This window comes from Moschus berezovskii, chromosome 22 (assembly GCF_049115385.1).
Source record: "Moschus berezovskii isolate FMDL1 chromosome 22, NW_MosBer_1.0, whole genome shotgun sequence".
In the NCBI taxonomy this organism is placed as follows: domain Eukaryota; kingdom Metazoa; phylum Chordata; class Mammalia; order Artiodactyla; family Moschidae; genus Moschus; species Moschus berezovskii.
Window position 1 is genome coordinate 22,856,074 of NC_142481.1, and position 23,223 is coordinate 22,879,296.

General features: G+C 46.1%; 1 protein-coding gene across 2 annotated transcripts; it reads right to left on the reverse strand.

Moving 5' to 3' along the window:
- Nucleotides 1-869: 869 nt before the first annotated feature.
- CCNE1 (cyclin E1) lies at nucleotides 870-12,949 on the reverse strand. 2 transcript variants are annotated; one of them, XM_055412363.2, is made up of 12 exons: nucleotides 12,691-12,949; nucleotides 12,164-12,212; nucleotides 11,969-12,056; nucleotides 11,671-11,739; nucleotides 7,795-7,946; nucleotides 7,540-7,675; nucleotides 4,356-4,502; nucleotides 3,723-3,818; nucleotides 3,164-3,238; nucleotides 2,943-3,054; nucleotides 2,692-2,849; nucleotides 870-2,381 (listed from the first exon to the last, which is right to left on the reverse strand). In XM_055412363.2, exons 2-12 carry the CDS (start codon nucleotides 12,181-12,183, stop codon nucleotides 2,259-2,261), a joined length of 1,176 nt encoding a protein of 391 aa, XP_055268338.1. In that variant the 5' UTR covers nucleotides 12,184-12,212; nucleotides 12,691-12,949; the 3' UTR covers nucleotides 870-2,258. The 2 variants fall into 2 exon arrangements, with proteins under 2 accessions (XP_055268338.1, XP_055268337.1); XM_055412362.2 differs by having other exon boundaries at nucleotides 872-2,381; nucleotides 3,164-3,298; nucleotides 12,691-12,948.
- Between the last annotated feature and the right edge of the window lie 10,274 nt (nucleotides 12,950-23,223).

The window sequence follows — 23,223 nt, forward strand, 5'->3', positions numbered from 1 at the left end:
GTGAGCTGGGGTGCGACATGAGGATGTGGTGTGTTCTACCACAATCGAATCAAGTCTTCACGATTGGTTGATAAATTACCCCTCCCTTCTCTGGGTCCTTCCTGCCAACACATCTTTGCCTCATAGCATTTGTTCACCAGGGGTGACTAGAGCTGCCACTTCCACCCCTGCTATCTGTTTGATATCACATTGCCTCAGTTGGTTTCAGATGAATTGCAGAACAAATATGATCTGGCAAATGGGTATAGAGCCAACCAGTGAGAGGTCAAAGTTTGTACTGGAACAAGCTCCTTCAAGAGGGGAAACTTGATTTCACTTACTAGTGGCTTAGAGAGTTTCTGGCAGAGTCACAGAAAATATTGGATACTATGGATTTCACTTACCCATCTGGGATTTATCCTTTATTAGCACAGATTATCAAGAGCTGCCTGTGGCAACACAGCCATTTAAAAGAATACCGATCTCCAGAAATACAGCACTCTTGACAATTTACAAGTAAGGCAGCCTCATCTCAGCATACTCAGTAACTAACACTCTTTGCAGTACGATGGCTCAGCAGTCCATGAAGTATTTACCTCAAACATGCTTTTGAGCCAGTGTTTCCTCACATCTGCCAAGCTCTCAAACTTATAAAACAGAAATGTATTTAGTGCCATAGTTTTGCACAGAAAATGTCATATGTAAATTAACCCCTTTTAGGAATTTTCAAGTCACAAATGATCACCGTTAAAAAGTCACTACTTTAAAGGCAAGAGTATCTCTGAGATGAGTAATTAACTAAGAGTATCATTTGCTAAATGCCATTACATGTATATTTATAATGCATTTATTAAGAAAACTGCACTAAAATGACAGAACTATAACATCACAATGTGAAAAAGTAGGCTCTCTCTCAAATTTCATATAAATGTGGTAGATTAAAAGTGGCTATTTTTCTTTCTACTTCAGATAGATTTTTGCAAAATAACAAATACCAAGTTGAAATAAATGATATTTATTTGCTCATTCACCCTCCCTTAATGAACTCATACATAGACAAAACACTGTGAGAAAATGAAACATAAGACTTGACAAGGCCACCACTTTGAAAATGTCCCACAAAATGTGATGTGAACTGTGCACACTGGGCCTTAAAGTGGACAGTGACCTCTTCTGTTAGCAAGGCACTTGGTGATTCCATCAATGACCAGGGAACAGACTTTAACGAACATAATGGCCTTGAGTTACATGTAATTTTACTTTGCATTTTCTTCTTCAAAGTAGTTTAGGCTACTACGTTAACAAGTTCTCCAAATAGAGATTCTTTAGGTTAAGCTTTGGATAAGGACGCAAAGAGTATTAAATAACACTAATCACGGATACTTTATGACCTTTGTCCTGTGCTTGGGAAGAAATCACACATAAGAATCCTCTTGGATGCAGATGTGACTTCACTGCTATCACCATAGCCAGCCAGTGAGCCCACCCGGAGTCACCACTGCACAGGGCATTGTTGGAAGATGCCAATCAGAGCCTCATTCTAGCGCAGGGGCCCTTGGGAGGCCTGTGAGGCTGGCACCTGAAGCTCACTTCAGAAGTTTTCTTTTAATATATTTGTTTGAAAGGCTTGAGCTTTGAGAAGCATGAAGTTAATTAACACAGAGAACTTGATACAGCCACATTCAAAGTTGACTTCTAACTTAAATTACCAGACATAGCTCATAAAACCAGCTGTCTCAAAGACAGTGTTTTATCTTTATTAAAAAACGGATAAACATAGCAGCACTTGCAAAAAACAATAGTTCATAAAAGGCATTGTACACTGTCAACTGATAGTATGGAAAGGGGAGGCCCCCAGCACAGCTGGTGGTGGGCTGTACATCACAACACTCACAACCACCGGTCCACTTAATACGACTCAGCCCAGAACAGCCATGGGGAGACAACAGCAACATGGCACTCCTCAACTTCAAGCCTTTGTTATTTGTGTGAATAGTCAATCAAGTCAAGTATCACCCTCCTTAGCAGCATCTGGAGCACTCGTTGGTGTTCTGGAGGTGGCTGGTGTACTTGACCCACTTATTTAAAAAATCTAAGCATTCAATAAAAAACACTTCTCCCTGTCCAATGCCATCCACAGAAACCTTCTGTCACGGAAGAGACATGGTCTTCCATTTAAATATCTGTAAAAGCTAATGCACGTCTCTGCTGCAGTAGACAGGAGAGAACCTGGAGCAGGCACTTCTGCACAGCTGTCTTTGGTGAGGATGCTGGTGTGGTCATGCTGATCCCTGCCCACTGCTCTGCTTCTTACTGCTCTGTGGTGGGGTGAGGACTCCAGTGGGGAGAGGAGAAATCCTGTTTTCTTCAGATAATATGGCTTTCTTTGCTTGGGCTTTGTCCTGTTGATAAGAATAAAAGCAAGAAATAGAAATGTTATAACAGAAGAATATATCCTCCAGGCTTCACTTACTTTGTGTTTTTTCCTATGTAGGTGAGTGAAGGAAAAAAAAAAAAGCAAAGAACAATCTAAAACCCTGTGGTCTATATGATACTTAAGAGATAGGATCTGTTGATCCAAATTTTTCTTTTCCAAGGAATTAAAAAGAACTGGAGTCTTTTTAGGATTATCTGGAGCCTGTGTGAAGCGAAGTGAAGAGGCTGCCCAGGCAGTTTTAAGACTTTGTCTGGGAAACAAGGAACAGTACTGACCAGCAAATCCAAGCTGTTTATATGGGTCTGGATGTTGTGTGCATCTTCAGCAGGAACTCCCCTGAAGTGCTTAAGTTTTGAACTTCCTGTCTCCCTTATAACTATGGCAAATGGAACCATCCACTTGACACACTTCTCTATGTCACACCACTGATACCCTGCAACGAAAATACATGTTACGCTTGATTTGAGACGAACGACCGGTTTTTAAGTTTCATATATCTTGTTAATGGACTGGAAAGCCAACATACCTGAAACCTTTTGCATCAGTTCGGATGAAGAGAAATGATACAAGGCGGAAGCAGCAAGTACACCATAAGAAAATTCTAAGCAGCCGACGTCCAGGACACAGAGATCTAAAAGCTGTAGTGAAGAACAGAGCACTAAGGGACACGCCAGCACACATCCCTTCTAGAGTTACTCAGCCTAGCGGTGGGTTAGGGCGCCCCACAGAGGCAGTCAAGCCACTTACCTCTGCAATCTGTATGAAGGTTTGCTGAGGATACTGAGGCAGGAGCACTTCATAAAAATCATTTAGATATGCAACCTGCATGTATACATTCAACCAGGACACAATGGTCAGGGGACTTAAATGCCACTTAAGGGCCTATGGGAAAACAGAAAACAGACCGATGGTTTGAAAAAAGAAAAAGACACTTCTGTTCCCTTTGGCCCTCTACAGTGTCAGCTGCTCGGTCACGTCTGATTCTGTGTCCCCACAGACTGTACCCCACCAGGATCCTCTGTCCACGGGATTCTTCAGCCAAGAATACTGGAGTAGGTTGCTATTCCCTTCTCCAGGGGAACTTCCCGACCCAGGGACTGAACCCTGGTCTTCTGCATTGCAGGCAGATTCTTTACTATCTGGGCCACCAGGGAAGCCCCTCTAAAGGAGTTTCAAAATGCAGCCATTTCCCCTGCCACAATGTGTCCAGCTGGAGAACACCTAGCCAGATGCACTCATGCTGAATGTAGAAAAGATATTATGTATGTATTTTTGAAAAGGACTGAAAAATTAACTTGTAACATACCTTCATAATGATTAATTCCATGGTAAGAATTTCATCTCCTGAACAAGCCCCATCTGTAACATAAGCAAACTGGTGCAACTTTGGAGGATAGATTTCCTAAAAGGAAATAAAAGAAGATACTACTGGCAAAATGCCCATCTCATAGTTTTAACTTATATATTGTACCTCTCAAACTATTTTTTAGTATGCTAACACAGAAAGAGAGGGTACATTGATGGGATAAATATAAGAGCTACTCTAGTGGTTCAAAATGCATTAATTGTGAAAGAAATGAAACATTCACCCTCATCAGTCAGTCAACAACCTTTTACTTACTGAAGAGTTTTGAAAATTTCACCTTTTCAATACCTTTAGCAATGTGTTTGAAAGTTGGGCCCATCTACCCTTCTAATCACACCAAAATTTTAATCCTCTTAGGGAGAAGTTCAATTTTGATTAAAGGAATTAACCTAAGCATTTTAAATGCTCATACTTTTCTTGGTTAATTTCTAGCCTTTTTTTATGTGTGGCTAAACTTTAGAAGGCTTCAAATTAGAAAACTACAAATACAGACAAATAGTTGATCCTTTCCCCTAATCTCAGTGGATCTCAAGAAAAGCATGTACTACATAAAAACATTTGAAAATTATTTACCTCAAGTTTGGCAGCAATAAATAAAGATGAAATCCCAATAAGTTGTAAAAGTGTTTTTACAACATTTTGTTGTGTTGCCATATACCGATCAAAGAAATCCTGTGCCAAGTAAAATGTCTCTCTGTGAAGTTTATAGACTTCACATACCTGAAAAAATAGTAAGTTTTAGAATAGTTACTTGAGGGAAAAAAGAAAGACAAAAAAACTTGCCATGATTTTGGTGAAGGCTAAAACCAAAGAGACAGAAGCTGGCTTTTTGTAAAGGATGGTTACCTTGTTTATCCCTAAGCACATGCACAATGAAAAACTGAAACTCAGGATAAGGATAAAGTGTTCTGTGATCTAATATAAGAGCAAAAGCTCACAGGCTGCAGAAAGAAGGTACATTCACAGTCCAGTAAAAGAAGCGTTTCAAGGAAAAAATTTTCTCAAAGAAATATGTCCCCCTTTGTAAGTTTCATTATGATGTGAGGAAAGAACTACAATATTTCTTTACAATGAACATCATCAGTGTGAAAGTCTGAAACCTGGAACATAGGTTTATTTAAAGACCACAACACTAAAACACTGTTAATCTAATCACAAGAGGCAAAAGCTTTATTAAAAAGCATTAAATGAAAGACTCAGAGACCTAGGTTCTATCCTAGACTCCCCTTTAGAAAAACCAATTATAAAATTGAGACATTATAAATTAGTCCTGCTTTGTTAACCTCACAGGACTGCTGTGAGATATGGAAAAATAGTGTACATGATGGAGTTGAAAAGGACCAAAGAAATATTAGACTTGAATTCATTACTATCATCAAATGTTTGATTATGCATTTAAAACTGCTGTTCCTAAACAGTATATCCCAAATAAGTACACTTCACAGGGTTATAATAACTAGGAAAGGCAGCAGAGGAAACAACAAACAGAACATTACTAGAAAACTCCATCAATCACCGAAGAGTTTCTAAGTCCATGTGGAACCATGTTTAGAGTCCGTCTTTATTAAGTAACACAACTACAATCAGATTAGAAGTGAAGCCAGAGCTTCTGTTCTCTAAGGAACAAACTTTCAGACCTATTTTACCCAGCTCACCATCAGGCACATGGTGTCAGCACTTCTTTTTTTGCTACACACTTCTTGGCTGGGCTGGGGGCTAGGAAATTTAACATCACTGCAGATAAAACTGCCTGTGAACTGCAGACACACGTTTTGTCCCACTTTAGACATAAGTTATCATTCTTTTCTATCCTTTCAATTGTATTACATGACATTTTTGATTGACTTCCAGGGGAAATCATTTGTTTAGAAAGCATCAATTGCATTATATAAAACAGATCCACTAAGTCTCAACATCTTCTGAGTTGAAGCCTAAGAGATTAAAGCATACTACATCTAATGCTTCAAGGAATTATAAAAAGTTCCAAAAGGCCCAGGAGGGCTATGTGCCATGGTGGGTCTACGGACAACTGTAAGGCCTACAGTTTTAAGCAGGCCTGCCAAAGAATTTGTACATTTGTACATTTTCTATGTTGACATTTTCAGGGACCAATAAAGAAAAGCAAATTAAGAATGATAAAAAGATGCTTTTATGTAATATCTTACATGGCCTACTATGTAAGCTATTGTTTGGTCACTAAGTATAACTCCTTTGTGACCCCAAAAAGGAGATCTATAGGCCGTTAGGCTCCTCTATCCATGGGATTTCCCAGGCAAGTATACTGGAGTGGGTTGCCATCTTCTTCTCCAGGGGATCTTCCCTACTGAGAGGCTTCCCAGGTGGCTCAGTGGTAAAGAATCTGCCTGCCAGTGCAGGAGACTTGGGTTCAATCCCTGGATCAGGAAGACTCCCCGGAGGAAGAAATAGCAACCCATTCCAGTATCCTTGCCTGGAATCCCATGGACAGTGGAGCTTGGCAGACTACAGTCAAGGGGATTGCAAAGAGTTGGACATGACTTAGCACACATGCACACACATGTAAGCTGTACTTCATATACACTATTTCTAATCCATACAAACTCTGTAAGGAAAATACTAATAGAAAACATTACAATGAGAAAACCAAGTTAAGTGACTTGCCTGACTGAGGCACAAAGATGTTAAGTGGCAGCAGATTTGACTCTAGGACAAGCACAACTAGGGTGCACATACCCCTGTCAATACAAGCTTTCTGAAGGGTACATGGCACAGTTTGTTTCTAGGGAATACGTAGCCACTCAGCCTCCATATATACTTTCATAAAATGGATCTGCCTAAGATATTCTTCCACTCACAGAAGAAAGCTCATTTCGCACCCACCAAAGGTTTACAGAGGTGTCCAGGTATGTTTGTTAGTCAGTCATGTCTGACTCTTTGCAACCCCAGGAACTGTAGCCTGCAAGGCTCCTCTGTCCATGGGATTCTCTAGGCAAGAACACTGGAATGGATTCCCATTCCCTTTTCCAGGGGATCTTCCCAACCCAGGGATCAAACCTGGATCTCCTGCATTGCAGAAGGATTCTCTACCATCTGAGCCACAAGGGAAGTGGTGTCCAAGAAATGTGCTTTAATCAAGTCACTATTGAGACACCCACTCTTCCTCCCAGAAAGAGGTGCACTGCATATACAACGTAACTTCTTATATTTGACAATTATTTACTATAACTTATAATCTTGTTATTTGATCAATTTTTGTATGATAATGTGAAGTATGATAGTGCGATCAACAGAAGACTTGAACAATATATTTTGTTAGCATAAACTTCTGTGGGGAAAGAGAAATGGGTCCCAAGGAGTTAAAATGAAACAATATAAAATTTCTGACTGTTAAAGATAAATCTGCTCATATATTTTTAAAACATTTGGTAGTAAGCTATCAAATAGCTGTTACACATTCTACTGTGTACACTTAAAAAGCAATTTAATTAACAAAGATCAAATACCAATATTCATGATTAATTGGAAAATACAACCTTTGCAACTATTTCAACTTTGAAAAAAAAAATCAGATGCCAACTTAAAAACATCTAAGGGATAGAGACTTCAGAAATTCTTTTAAGGAAGTACATAAGCAAAAAAGTTAAACCACTGTAGCGTACACACCACAGTTCAGAGACACAGAATGTGTCAATGGAATCAAACACATGAAGAGATCACAACATCACAAAAGAATCTAAAAACGGTCAATGCTTCTAGTTAACCAGAAGGCTCAACCTACCTCCATTAACCAATCCAGAAGAATTGCTCGCATTTTAGGCTGCAGAAGAGGGTGCCGCTGCATAAGGTGCTTGTCCCTCAAGTATGTCTTTTCCTTGTTTAACATGATTTTCCATACTTCCTCTCTATTTGCCCAGCTACAAAAAAACAAAACCAAGCAAAACACAAAAGACAGAAGTCAGGATGCATCCAACTAGCGAAGTGGAAGTGCACACAGGGAGTAAGAGACCCAGGAGGCACTCGGTGGTCAGCTTACTTCAGTATAGGCAGCGGCGACGCTCTGGATGACGACGGCGTGCACCTCTGAGGCTTGTACGCAGCATGTGGGTACAGAAGTTCATCCTCTTCTTTGTCAGGTGTGGGAATCAGGGAGCAGGGGTTTTCACAGGCTGTAGTACTGTCCCAAGGCTGTAAAGTAAAGACATGGTAAAAAACATTTGATATAAACCAGCTGTTTTTACATTCATTGATTTATAAAACAGCCAGTAAAACAAAAAAAAATGTCTTCACACACCTAGAGCAATCTCTAGGCCTAAATCAATATTCTGGCCTAAATTAAGATGGAGATGGCATGGAAGACACAGTAGTGACTCCAAGCTTTCATTTTCTCAGGAGTCTATGCAGTAAGTACCTAAGAAAACTAGTCAGTAGCATTTTATTCTCCGTATCATCATCCTCGTATGAGGCGCGTGAGGGCACAGGAAGGGTAAGACAAAATGCAAACAGCTCTTACGTTACCAAAAAAGAAAATCTACTCGCAGTTCAGTAAGACACTAAGCATGGCTCCAAAAGGGTATTGTGAGATTTGGTCACAATTCAAAGACTTGGGTTTTTTAACAAGTACAACTAACCTAATAAAATGTCTTGAAAGACAGAATTTTCAATAAAAGTATTTACATAAGCACTCCACAACCACAAGTATAAAACACAAGTATAAAACTGATTACCATCTATATTTAGTCTCCTCATTTAATAAAAACCCACCAAATGTGACATCTTCCTTTGGTTGCAGGTCAAGCCAAATATATTACACAATGAGGACCTTTCGTTTTCCTTAATTCAAATGGAAAAAAAGGAGTATCTGCCTACTTAAAACCACATCAAGCAAAAGTCACAGGATTTACTAACAAGTCTATAGAGATAAAGCCTAGATATTCCTGAAGACCTCTGAAATCCACCCCCAAAGCATTGTATAGTAATAAATGCTAAACCATCATTAAAAATCCAAACAATGCTTCTTTGAAAAAGTCCAGATATTTAATTCAAATTTTAATATTTGGAAAATGTCATTTTGCTATTTAAAAGTTTTTTTCTTTTTAAAGCTACTCTTTATCATCTTACTCTAAACAACTATGATTGTTTTTTAAAATTATAGTGAATTTATTGACGATATGGCATGTTAACAATCCTGCCAGTATGAATGTTCTGTTAAAGGTCTGAGACTCTTAGCAATTTTTTTTAAAGCAGAGAGATCATTAGTGTTGACTGGAAAAGAGACAACCGAGAGGACTATAAATGAACATGGAAACTTGGGCTCTCCAAGTGCTGCTTGGAAGATATGGGACAGGGTGGCTATCACAGCACACCGGCCACTTGCAGAGGAAGCCAGAACACTTTCAGGGTACTGAAAAGAGCAAAGTAGGATAAAACTCTCCTCCATCCAATGTGCAAAGAATTGGGCATGCAAATTAACCATGACAGATCTTGCCAACAGCTGTTGGAGAAGGGCAACATCCTCTTCCAGTTCTAGTATCATGTGCTGGTATCATTTCCTTGACTCAAAAGGGTCATGTTACAACTGCTTTAAGTTGTATTCATTCAAGAATGAATTCTAGTTTTGAAAGCAGAAGCTGGGTGTCACCCTCTACAGCCAGATGGCTGAAATAGTTGAGAGAAGACTTTTGGAGATAAAATGGTAACAGTTCCCAACCTGCAGTACACACACAAATCAGGTGAACCACAAGCAGACAAATAGTCCCCAAAGTTGGCCTTTGACCACTGTATGAAGCAGAATAATGAAGTCTATATTCTTTAACTTGAATGTATACCATGTCTCAAAGAAAGCAAGATCAATCTGACTTTAGGAAGGAAGGGGATAATAGCAAGAGACCAATTTAGATTATTTCTAACCACCTCTGACTCTTTATGCCTCTTTTAATGAAGAATGAAACTATGCAAAATTATGTTCTGAGAAGTAACTAATAGAAATTCCAGGACTCCATTTCAATAAACAAGTTGGGTCTCATGCAAAAAATCGAACAAAATGGATATGTTAAATAGACTTTAGACAAAAGAGCATTATTTTCAGTGGGAAAAACCTAAAGTAAGAATCAAAGGTTCCATGAGGTCTTGATGTAGCAGTATCACAGAGTTCAGCGTGATGGCCTCAAGGAGCTCAGGGCTATTGAACAGGGCTGAACTATGATCACTCCACAGAAAAACTCTGTGTAATTAATCGGCAAAAACGTTGTTACCCCACAATTCTAGCTTCATGAATCTACAGAGAAATAACATATGACACTGACTGCTTCATAAATGATGGGTAATTTTCAAGCTATCTACTTTAGACCACGTGTAGAAACCTGTTGTCATTAATCTCTGAACCATGAAAATGCCTTCTAGTGGGAAATAATATGGCTATTCACATATCACATCGATCAGCTCTCTGCAGTCCAGGGACAGGGCCAAAGCCCTTTCTTAGGCACCTCCAGTTATCTTTGGAACTGAAACTACTCTAAAACCCCAAGAAGTCAACAGGGACAGCTTTGCTTCATCCTCAGTTAAAAATTCCAATTCAAAACACAGCGAGGAAGACAACCAATCGTGCATTTCACAAAGTTGAGATTCATTTTAGTAGAGACCCACAAAAATTAACTTTCTTGGTTTGAAGTCTTTACAGGGAGAGAAAAAAAAAAAAGAAAGAACCTGAAATGCACTGTCTTATTTCTTTTCCTAAAACAAAGTATCTCTTCTTCTAATACAGCAAGTAAATCATCAAGCTGTTGTCCAATATTAAGTGGAATCTCCCCAGAAATGCTAATTACTAGGGTCTTGTGTGCAGTAACAACAGCTTTACCATGTGTCCCATGGCTTTGAAGACCTTCACTCTTCCAGACCCAGCTGCTATGGGTGTTGCTCACTGTCCTACAAAGTGATGTGCTGCCACTGCTAACCTCATCAGAACCACTTTCCTTGGCTCAAATACTGTTCCTGCTCAGTTTTTATCTGTTATAGTGTCAGAAAGCCTAATCAGTTAGTTTGGAGATAGACTGCTTCCCCTACTGGGGCCATAACTACAGTCTCCAGCCATTTCTGGTGGCAGAGAGATAATACAAGCTTTTTTGGCTAGGGACTTCTGATATTATGATGCTACCATGAACATGCAAGAAATATGGCGGGAACTCCATGAAGGAGGGGCAAGAGAAATGGACTGACTAGTCCATCAACACTCAAAAATGTGTTGAGATGCACATATCACTACACAGAATGTCTAACTAATACTCTGGTGGAGGTCAGAGCAAGCTCCAGGCAGCAGTTATCACTGTAAGTAATTGCTGAAGAGGCTAGAAGAACTATCAGAAAGGGGGAAAAAGTTTGAAACATGAACTAATGGGTGTGGGAGCAGGAAAGGGAAGTCCTTAAGCACCACAAGGAAATAAACACAAGTGTGGATGGGGGAGAAGTTGCTTATGAGCACACACAAATCCCCATCATCGCAGTTACCCAAAGAGCTGTGTCAGGAGCCCTCCCACAGTTCACTAGCCTACAGCCTAGGCTATAGGACAGACTCCGCCCCTGGCTTGCACAGGACTCTGGGTTACTTTCCTCCTCTAACTGAATCTCAGTTTCCTCAAGGGCAAAAGGAGAGGACTGAGTTATGTGAGGTTCATTCTGGTTCTTCCAGACATCAGCGCATATTTGTAATCTCAGGGATGTCAGTCAGGAACACAGTCCTTCCTGGAATCCCAAGACTGGCAGAGGTCAGTGCCACTGACAGGCACAGTGCTCAGTTATATGAACTGTGGCCATAGTTAGAGAAAAAGCCTTCAGCAGGAGGCAAGCAAGTATGAGACTCAGTCTGACCCCAAACAAGGGGAGCCTCAACTTCGACCCAATCAGAAAACGTACCTACCTGATTGCCACACTGGCTTCTCACAGTCCTGTCAATTTTGGCAATTTCTTCATCTGGATCCTGCAAAAACTAACATAAAACAACCCCCATACCCCAAGGAAACACACCAAACAGCCCAAAGACAAAAACACAGACACAGAGAAGAAAAAGAAAGCTAGTAAGGTTATGATCACCATTTCTGCCAAACGCTCCCCCACTTGATCCCTTATCAACAAATACATGGGCAGAACCCATTCTGGTACCCAGGTAAGATTGGGGGGGGTGGGTATCCTCCCCCACCTGTCTCCTTTGTACTCACAACGGCTACATTTGCCTTTCTTTTCCTGGAGCGAACAGAGACATCGGTGCCACTTTCCTCTTTCATGGTGTCCGGTTCCTTCGCATCCCTGCAAAACCAGGATGGCACAGAGGTAAGAGTTCTATCCAAATCTCGGCCCACCCCTCCCCCACCACTGCACACCTTCCCCTTTCCCGCAGCGCCCAGGCCACTCACCTCTCCTTTTCCCTCGGCATGGCGCTGGGCGCAGGATCAGACCTCAAGCCTGGGGGCACGAAACGGCAGTGGGCTGAGGCCGGCAGCAGAGGGGTCCTGGGCCCGCCGGCCTGCCCCGAGCACCCCTCCCCCTCCCGCGCGGGCGGCGGCGGCGGCGGCGGCGGCGGGAGCCTCCCGGGCCGGTCGGGAAAATGGCCGATGGGCCCGGGGTGGCCTGTCACCCGCGGCGCCACCAGCGGCCCGCGACGCCGGGTCGGAACCTAGGGTGCGGGGGGGCGCTCAACGCCCCCTGGAACTCTCGCCGGCCCATTGCGTCCCTGGGGACCCCCAGCTGCCTCAGTCCTCCCCGCAGCACCTCGCCGGAGCCCGCTCCCGAGTCGCCCCAGCGGGGCACCCCGCGCTGACGCCTCCGGGGACCGGCCGCCCGGCCGCGCCCCGCCCCCACCCGGGCCCGGCCCGGCCCGACCCGGGCGCTCCGGGAGTCCTCGCCCGCCGCGCAGCCCGGCAGCCCGCGGCGGGGTCCTCACCCGAAGCCGTCTCCGCGGCAGGCGGGCGGGCAGGCGGCACGAGCCGAGGCCGGACGCAGGCGGCAGAGGCGAGCGGGAAGCCGGGAGGCGGGAGACGGCGGCGGGCCGAGCGCGCGGCGGTGGCGGGATCCGCGCCTGCCCCCTACACCGCGCTGGCGGCCGAGCCGGCTGCTCCTGCGCCCGGCTAAGAGCGGGACATTTAAAAATCCCAGCGCGCGGAACCGGCCCCCGGACCGCCCTCGCGCCCTCCCGCCACCCTCCGCTCCGCCCCGGCCGGCTCGGAGCCCCTCAGCGGCAGCCAGAGGGCCCGGCCCCGCCCAGCCACCGCCCTCAGGACCGCCCTGCGCGGCGCAGGCCCGCCCAGGCGCTCGGGCCCGCCGGGGGCGGGGCCAGCGCGGGGCGGGGCTAAGTGACAGGGCCTGCGCGCCGGAGGGGCGGGGCCTGCGCCGCCCGAGCCGCGGAGCCCGCGCGGGGCGGGACGCGGGGGCCGGCCGGCGCGCGCGCTGGGGCGGGGCTGCGCAGGGCGGGACGCGGGGGAGGCCTGGCGCGAGTGCGGCGGAGGGGCGGGTCGCGGGGCTCTGGGGGCGGAGCCGAGCGGCGCTGGAGCGGCAAAAAGCCGCGTGGCCGGCGCTGGTGGAATGTAAACACGGCGGGCGGCGAGGCTGCGGTCCCCGACTGAGGGGTCGGGCCACTAGACCTGACGTCCGCAGGCCTGCAGCGCGCGCGCACTGTCTCTCCTTGCACGTCTCCCCCGCCCCCGAGACGCAGGTTTCCGGGCTCTGAGTCAGGATGGGATGTGCCCAAGGTCACAGCGCATGGTCACAGAGCCTAGAACCAGGGCCTCAGGCCGCCAGATCGGGGGCCGCCTGTGGAACAGCTGTTGACTCCTGGACATGCGTCCATCCATCTGTCCATGCGTGCGTGTGTTCATTCAGCTAATAGTCTAGCACGTTACCTTCCGTGTGTGCCCTTCACCACAGATTTTCCCCTGAGCATCAGAAGACCTTTTTGATGCTGGGATTCCATGCAGCCCTCTTTACCTTAGGTATTTACTGAAGCAGTCTGTAAAATCAAATCCACAGGACAAATCCAAATCCACAGGACTCCAGGTGGACCTAACCTCACCCCCTCTCAGACCTTTCCTTCAATTGCCTCCCATCAGAGCTCCTCTGGCCATCCTCTGTCCTTTCTCATCTCGGGACCTTGGAATTTGTTGTCCCTAGCTCCGGCCCCTTCCAGCTACATCTTTCCTGAGAATTTCCAGGTCTTCCCCAGGAGTTCCTCTCCACCGCATTGCCCTGCTGTGGCTCCTTCACAGCACTTGCTGCCATGTCTCTTGGCAGTGTTTGGTTCTCTTCTTCCTGCCTTGTCTGTCTTGTGCACTGCTGTATCCTCCAGCTCTTGGCATACTGCCTGGAAGAAGGAAGGCACTTCAATCTTACTTGTGAAGGAATGCTTGAAAAACATGGCGACCAAGCCCTTGTGGATTTTACAGGCTAAGGAGACAAGTATTGAACTATCATCACCTGAAAGTACCTACTGTACTAGACTTCTGGAAAAGACATAGCACAGGGCTCCTAAACACTCTCAAGGGCCTTCCTGATTTATAGTCTCAGTCCTGGGCCTCCGCCCACCATGACTGTCTTTTTGAAGTTAGAGCCTGGATCTTACTGGAGGACATGGTTCGTGTCATCCTCAGAGGTCCCTGCTAGATTCTTGACCTTGCAGGGGCTCTGAGGTCAAGGCTGCTGAAATGTCTTGCTCAGATTGGCTTAGGTAGGCATGGAACCCAGGCTCCTAAATTCCCAGCCTTGTGCCCTTAGGTAGTGACAATAACAGGTATCACAAACATTTCAAAAATAACATCTTTGTCCTAAATACTTATCTCAACTAAACTTCTCAATAATCCTATGACATTGATACCATGATTGTCTTATTTCACATATGGCACTATCTACTTCTTAGGGTCACTGCAAGGATTAAGTGAAATAATGCAGATGAATTGCTGAGTACAGTGCCTGGCACATAGTAAATACCCAATAAATGACAGTTGTTAACAATGATAGACAAGACAGTTTTCCTTAGGGGTTGCAGTAATTTATACTCCTATCAGCAAAGAATACCACCAGGACTTCCCTGGTGGCCCAGTAGTTAAAAATCTGCCTGGTAAGGCAGGGGACATGGGTTTAGCCCCTGGTCAGGGAACTAAGATCCCACAAGCTGTGGAGCAACTAAGCCAGTGCACCATAACTAGAGAAAGCCTACAAGCAGCAATGAAGACCTACCACAGCCAAAAATAAATAAAATTTTAAAATTTACTTAAAAAAAGGAAGAAAAGACAAAAACTGTGGTGACAGCAATCAGACCCCTCTGAGGTGGGGGTCCTAGGTACAACTGTACACATGTTTTATATCTTGATCTAAGCAGTGGTTACATGGCTATGTTCATAAATAAAAGTTCAATGAGCTATATATTTGTTATTTGTGCACTTTACTGAGTGTATGCTGCTGCTGCTGCTGCTAAGTCACTTCAGTCGTGTCCGACTCTGTGTGACCCCATAGACGGAAGCCCACCAGGCTCCCCCGTCCCTGGGATTCTCCAGGCAAGAACACTGGAGTGGGTTGCCATTTCCTTCTCCAATGTGTGAAAGTGAAAAGTGAAAGTGAAGTCGATCCATCGTGTCCAACCCTTAGCGACCCCACGGACTGCAGCCTACCAGGCTCCTCCATCCATGGGATTTTCTCGGCAAGAGTACTGGAGTGGCTTGCCGTTGCCTTCTCCGACTGAGTGTATGCAATACCTCACTAAAAAATAAAATGGTTAATTTTTAAAAATAACTGACAAAACAATAAAGTAAGCCTTTAATAATCTTTGCCCACTGGGAGCTTCCAGTCTGAAAGGAGGCAGTCATGTAGATTGGCAGTTGCTGTATAGAGTGATAAGAACTTGGATGGAAAAATTCTGGGGGCTACGATTTCATGTGGAGTTGGGAGCAAGGGCATTCAATCTACTCTTGGACACCGCTACTTGAAGGAAGCAGCATCAAGGCCAGAAAGATGAATGAATTTAGCGGGAACAATATAAAAGATATGTTTAAGGCAGCAGAAACTGCCTGCGCAAAGACTTGGAGTCTTCAGAAGTCACCAGTGGTCACTTGTCTGGAGCAGTTCACCTTTGGCTCTTCGAGTCCGTTTCATTTTGTGTTCAAACACTGACAGCCTTGAGGGAAACTAAGGATTACACTAAAGGTGACAAAGCAACTGCTGTGTAGTGAGGTCAGCACCTTTCTTCTGCCATGAGACTTTGGGAAAGTTCCTTAACCTCTTGGTGCCTCAATTTCCTCATTTGTAAAATGGATGTGATTTTAATTATCTTAACCTGTGAGGAATAAATGTATAAATACATATAATGGATTTGCCATAGTATCTAACATACAGTAAATGTTCAGTATGTAACAACTATCATTATTATTCATAAAGAAATTTGGGGCATTGGCTTAGCTTCATATGTGGTTTAGGTGCTGATGATGGTAGAGGTTAAGGAACAAGGATGCAAGCATTAAGAAGTAAGCCCACGGGGGTTGCAAGGACCAAGTTCTTCCCAGATAGGATTCCTTAATGCAGGGCCCGCAGACAGCCTTCAGGATCCCAGGAAACTGCGTGCTGGCAGTGCCAGCCCATCAAGTCCACTTTCCTGAGCAGCTGGTGCATAACTTTTACCAGCTCCTTAAAGGTACACACAAAAGTTAAGGAGCGCTGTAGAGGGTAGATCGAGGAAGGCGTGGGTTGTGACTAGGAGTAGAGCTGGCCTAGGCTTTGCTTTCAGGCAGAGCTGGACAATTGTGGCTGCCTGGCTGAGCCAAAGGTGTGTGTGTGGGGTGGGGGTGGGGGGGTGGAAGGGGCAGGGGAGGGTCTTACACACAGGAAAACCAGAGGAAAGAGGGTCAGACTGGCTGCACCAGTGTGGGCTGTGGGGTGCGGGCCAGGCAGGATGAGCAGGATTCAGCGCCAGGGAACTGAGTGTGGGAAGGCCTCAGAGGCTTAGCTCCTGTCCTCCTGTAGCCCTGGGGACCTATCTGCACAGGCCTGCCAGGTCAGTCAGAGCCCCGGGCCCAGCTATGCTCCCCAAGACTTGCTTATTGTTCAGACCAGGCTCACACTGTGGTGGATTCCAAGGGGGGAGACTAGCAAACCAATGGGTGGCCCAGCCCTGGCCTAACCCTCTCTTACACTGGAAAGCAAATCCAGTCAACCCTTTAGACAGAAGTTCTGGTTAATTAAAAAACTCCAGTGAAAACTAAAATTTACCTTTAAAAGCAGTGTACGATAGAACAATGATGGCAGCTGACATTTATGGATTCTGTCCTAAGCTCAGAGTTGCAAGGAACAGAGACTAATTTGAAGACATTTCATTGAGTGGGAGTGTGTGACCAGGTTTTGTGGGGAGGAGGGGCAGTTATGCAGCAACAAGCAACCCCCTTAGTATGGGCTAAGACACAAGAGAGCTTTGTTCTGTGTCTGACCATTATATTCCCAGCTTTCAGTTAAATCGTCTCATCTTGGGTTTTCTGAAAGCAGTCACAGCTGCAAGATACAGAGCAGGGGCTTGGAGAGAGGAAGCCCTGGAATCTCTCTTCTGGTCAGGGACTCACATTTTCCTTACAGCACCAGGCTCTTGAACTTAATGGGGGAGGGGGACTTGGCCAATCAGAGTCCCGCATTCTTGACTATGTGATTGGGTCAGGGGTAGGCACGTGACCCAATCTGGGCCAGTGAAAATCCTCTGGAGTTGCTAAGCTGATGGGAAGAGGTCTGGAACTAGGAGGCCATCTTGCCACTCAAGGCGACCTTCCTTTGAGGGAGGTCCTTTGGGGGGATGGGGGAGGTTTGCAGGGAAGCAGAGCCAGAGGTGAGGGGAGGCAGCCTTGTGATTTGTTGAGCTGCTGGATCTAATCAAGCCCAAGACCAGATTACTAGGAATTTTCCGGATGCTGGAGCCAATTATTTTCATGTTTATTTAGACAGTAGGGTTTGGATTTCTCATAACTTGCTGCCGAGAGAGTTATTGGTGTCATTTGTGCCCACCAAAGAGCCTCTGATGGTCTCCTGGACTCATTCAGGCCCTTCTCTATAAGGTCTGTAAATCTACAGTGGCATGGCTGGTTGGCTGGCATGTGGTTCTGGCGGTGCCAGGGCTGGCTGTGGTCTCAATTCCCCTAGAATCCTGACTTCCATGGCAACCTCCTTCATTACTTGCTGCCACCAGTCACATAGAACTCCGCTTATTAATCAGCCTGGCAGCCTCAGAACCCCCAAGTGCTGGCTTGACTCTGGCCTGGGAGCTCCTCCAGGAGCTCCCAAGAGCACCTCACACCTTCTGGAAGCAAGTGAACTCTACCTGAGCAAGACTCACTCCTAACATGGTCAGATAGAGGGTACAAGCTGATGCTCCTGGTCCATGGAGTATTAGCAAAAGCTTGAATCCTTGTACACATGAGGATTTCTGACTTGTTGAGCAACAGGATGATTTGGCAAGTTGGGCCCATGTCTGTGCAGGGCAACAGCCATCTGCTAACCTCTTTGGGTGGGGCAGCTTCACCCTATGTCTTTACTCCTTTCAGTATCAACCTTGGCCTCCTACTTGTCTGACCTTGAGACCCTGCTGGGAATTCAGAGCTGAACCAGAGCTTGCATAGCAGGGTCTTGGATGAGAGAGGTCAGGATTAAATAAACAAGGCGAGAAGGAAGAAGGCATTGAGGAAGGGGTAGACTGGGAGGAACCCAGACCTAAGCATTCCCCAGAGAGCAGCACAGAGTCTGGACAGCCAGGTTTGCTGAATAAATAAGTGCGTGGATGAATGTATAGGGGGCAAAGGTGAGAGCTACAGAAAGCCTTTTCCAGATGGCGATGGGACGCTGAAGAGCTCAGGTGCATGGAATGGGCACATTCCTTTGCTGCAGCCCACATGGGGCTGGCATCGGGGTCACAGAGGGCTAGGCACAAATAGCCTCCACAGTCAAGGCTGGGGCTTCCCCACCGCCCACGCGCCCACCCTCTCCTCTCTGTCTGAGAGTCTCTCTGCCTTCAGCGTTTCACTGTGAATTATTTTTCCCACTTGAATCTGTTTGTTTAGAAAGGGAAATCTACTGTCCCTATCCTAAATGAAAAACCAACATCACCAGCCACAAAGAGAAGGGAAGCTTCAAAGAGTTGATAAGCAGACAGGACAATGTGAGACAGGCCATGAGTCTGAGGCCTGGTCTCTTTCTGTTTAAAACAGGAGATGACGGTATGATTCCGTTTATACCAGGTAGTAGGGTAGTCAAATTCAAAGAGACAGAAACTAAGAGGGCGTTTGCCAGGGCTGGGGAGCGGGAATGGGAGTTATTATTTAATGGGTACAGAGTTTCAGTTCTGCAAGATTCAAAAGTTCTGAGGGTGATTTGTGGTGATGGTGACACATTATTGTGAATGTAATTAATGCCACCAAATTAGACATTTAAAAATGGTTATGGTGGTTAATTGTTAGGTGTATTTTACCACGTCTTTTAGAGGAGTTGAGTAGACACTGGAGAGGTGTCAAAGCCATCTCTTTCAAACTGAGACTTTCTCCTTGATTAACGTGAAGAACTGAAAAGAGAGCGACTCACTCACCACGTGATGTGGTATTATTTCAAATCAGTACGCAAAACTGTGGTCAGAGGAAGAAAAGGAATAAGCCAGAAGTTTAAGAAGGTGTGCAGAAGGACAGCCCCTCTGTAGTGTGGGTGTCCGTGTGTCCTGCCACGAGGCCCTGAGCTGCTGCAGGCTGTGTGGACCTGTACTGAGGGGACACAGGTCCCAGCTGCAGGCTTCCTAGCTCGGCATGATCTTGGGAAGGCACGTCACCTCCTGCTGCCTCAACTTCCTCCTCTGGCCAAGAGGAGAGGAAAGGGTGGACATGAGGTTGTAGTGGGGCGCTTCATGGGAGAGCACTCTTCAGGATCTGTCCCCTGGCGTCCACAAGGAGCCTCCTTGGGTTCTTTCTGGTCAGTTTTGGTGGGGAGATCTATGAGTTCGGTTCCAGTGTCTGGGACAGTTAGTTGATCAAATGCCCTGTTTTCAATTCCTTCATGATGCTGGCCAATGGAGGAGTCCGTGATCTTGCTGTTGTCTCTTGAAGTGTCCACTGACTGATTTCAGGGATGAATTCTGTTCTAGGAGCGTGAAGGTGGAACAAACGTCCTGTCCTCAAGATGCTCACGCCCAGTGGAGGAGAAAAGCAGCCCACCTGTCACCACAGAGCAGCAAGAGGGATGCAGGGAGGGACACATCTGGCAGCAGGGGTCCTGCTCCAGCTCAGAGAGGGGAGGGGGCCAGAAAGTGGAGCCCACCAAAACTGTCTTTGTCAAGGTCAGCAACACCCTCCATCTTGCCACCTCCAAAGGGCACTTTCCAGGCTCGTTGCTCAGCCCTCTTGTGAGTGCCGGCCGTGATAGCTCTCTGCCCTCCCCCGAGAGCACCACTGCCCTCTCCCGGTGTCCCTCCTCCTTCCCTGGTGGCCTCCTCACCACCTTTGCTCCTCCCTTTCTCAGGCCATATGGTTGTTCTGTCTCCCTGGGCTGTCTTAACACATCCAGCTCACCCCTCTGCCCAGCCCCTTGGACCCCTGCACGTGTCAGTCTCCCAGCCTCTCAGCGTAAGGTGCCCAGAAGCGAACTCTGGTTATCCCCTCCCTGCCTCAAAGTTCCTCCACTGGTGCCACCATTCTTTCAGTTGCTTAAGCCACAGACCTGATGTTCATCCTTGATTTTCTCCTTTTCTCTCATCCTCTGTACTGCATGCGTCAGCTGAGCCCAACAGCTCTCTGCCCCCCAAATATCTCCAGTTCATCTACTTCTCTGCTTCTCTGCCCCATGCTGGAGGGAGGCCGCTGTCTGCTTCCTGGACAGGTGCACTGTCTCCTGAACTACTTTCCCATCATCACTGCCTCTTGCATGGAATGGCTATTCTTCTCAAATTCACTTCTATAAACTCGATCAAACATGCCTCTTTTGAGAACCGTTTGTCAGCTTCCCACTGATTGCAGCGGCACGGACCGCTGCCTGACTCAGTTCCTGCCTCTGCCCTCTCATCCTGGGACCCTGGGCCCTCTTCCCACCTCTGCCTCTGCCCCAGCCTGACAGGCCTCGGCCTCTTTCTCTGCTACACCAAGAGCTCAATTCCTTTGGTGTGTTTGCGCCTCCCACTCCCCACTGTCTGTGTCAGCCTCCTCCTCCTCCAGTATCCCCTCCTCAAGGAGGCCTTGCTTAGTTAACACCACCAAAATTCAGTTGTCTTCATTGCAGGACAGATATTTTCAATTTTTTTCATTAAAAATATTTTTTGGCCATGCTTTGTGGCTTGTGGGATCTTAGTTCCCCAACCAGGGATTGACCCCTGGTCCCTGCAGTGAAAGTGCCCAGTCCTAACCACTGGACTGCCAGGAAATTCCTAGTACACGTGTTTTCTTTCTCAATGTCGCCAGTTTTCTCTCAGCATCTTTTTTGTTTTTTTTTAATTACAAAAATTTCACACAAGTAGAGAGATAATAGTACAATGAACTCTCATCAGCTTGGTCTATAGATTTAACAATTAAGATTTTGTGGGGACTTCCCTGGTGGCCCAGTGGTTAAGAACCCACCTTCCAATGCAGGGGATTCAGGTTTGATCCCTGGTCAAGGAACTAATATCCCACAAGCCACAGACCAGCTAAGCCAGTGTAGCAGAACTACAGCGCCCATGGGCCACAACCACTGAACCTGCACGCTGCAGCTGCTGAGCCCACGCGCTCAAGAGCCAGTGCACTGCAAAACGAGAAGCCTGAGTGCTGCAGTGAAGAGTCAACACAGCCCCCACCAAAAAAAAAAAAGTTTTGTCATATTTGCTTCTTCAAGCCTTCAGCTTTTATTCTTTTTTATTTTTTTTGCTCAAGTCTTTTAAGGCATATTTAAAACATTACATCATTTTGCTTTTACATGCTTGAGTATGCATCTTTGAAAAATATGGGTATTTTCTTACATAACCAAAATGCCAGTGACAAACATTAGCAACATGAATGATTCTTGGTGTCATTCAGTACTCAGTCTAAAATCAAGTTTCCCAGTTATCTCAAATATGTCTTTGAACCATTGGAGTGGATCGCAACCTAAACAGGATTCACACACCGCATCTGGTTCCGGTGCCCTTTGCTCTCTTTACTCTAGAGCAGCTCCTCCTTTTCCACGTTTGCCTCAGAAGCCAGGTCAGCCTCCTGCAGGATCATTCCATGTGCTGGTTTTGTCTGTTTGCTTCTCCACGGAGCCGTCTTTCATGTTCCTCTCTTCCCTGTACTTCCTGAGGGTGGAAGTAACCCGCTTAAATTCACATCTGCAGGTGATGCCACGGGCTTCCTGTGTCATCACCCTGGAGGCCCACAGTGCCCTGCGATCCCTTCTCGTGATGCTGAGATTGACCAGCGGGGTCAGGTGGTGACAGCCTCTTTCTCCCATCTTACAGCTTCCTATCAGCTTCTCCTGTTGTTCTCATCCATTGGTAAGTGTTTTCCTGAATCAGTTATTTGATGAGGGTTTGCCAAATGGTGATTTTCCTATTTCCTTCATTTCTTCTAAACTAGAGGTACACCCAGAGGGGATGGTATGTGGGAGCAGTCCACCCGAGGCAGGCAATTGGGGTGCATTTTCTGTAAAGAACTTAAAAAATAATTTTAGTTATTTTATCATCACCATGGCCTTGCCATCCTAAACAACATCAGTGATGGACCACTGCTCCTGGCAGTGCAGAGTGCACCTGCCCAGCGCCCCATGACATACTGTACTGTTCAGAATTTATTCACTGGAGTCTTCTGTAAAGAAATTTTTCCTATCAATTAGGGCTACTTGGTTGCCCTGAAATACAGCTTATATGATAGAGTAAATGCTGAATTCTGAATTCTCTCCCTTTAATTAGGCTCCATATTTTCATTCTTCATAGCACTTGAGATATTTCATAATTGTGCATTTGTTTACTTGTTCATCCTTCAGGAGGAATCTGCACGAAGGCTTGTGGGAAGCACTCGGTCTTCACACGTTTGAGTGAAAGAGTCACAGATGAAGGCTGGGAGGGGTGAGCCGGCAGTGTTGGAGGTGGGGTGGCAGAGGCGAGTGTTTGGGGAGAAGACCCAGAGGATAAAGACAGCACAGTACATTCTGGGAGGACAGGTGTTGAGTGTGTCTGGGGTCAAAGGCGAGGTGGGAAAGGGGGATTGCTGAGGCTGAGGGGGCCCAGGGACAGGAGCCGGAGGAGCATCCAAGGTGGACTCTATCCTGGAGACATGGGGCCCTAGAGTCTCTGTGGCTACCCCCCAACACCTGCCTCCTCGCCTCCTGGATGGAGCCTGCGTCTCGGGGAGTGCACCCAGTATGGGGATTTGGCTGTGCTCTGCATAAGCGCTTGCTTTGCTCTTCTCTCTAACTGCTCTGTTTTCCTTCCACTTCACAAGTGGGTTGGCTAGTAACACTGAAGTCTGTTTTATGT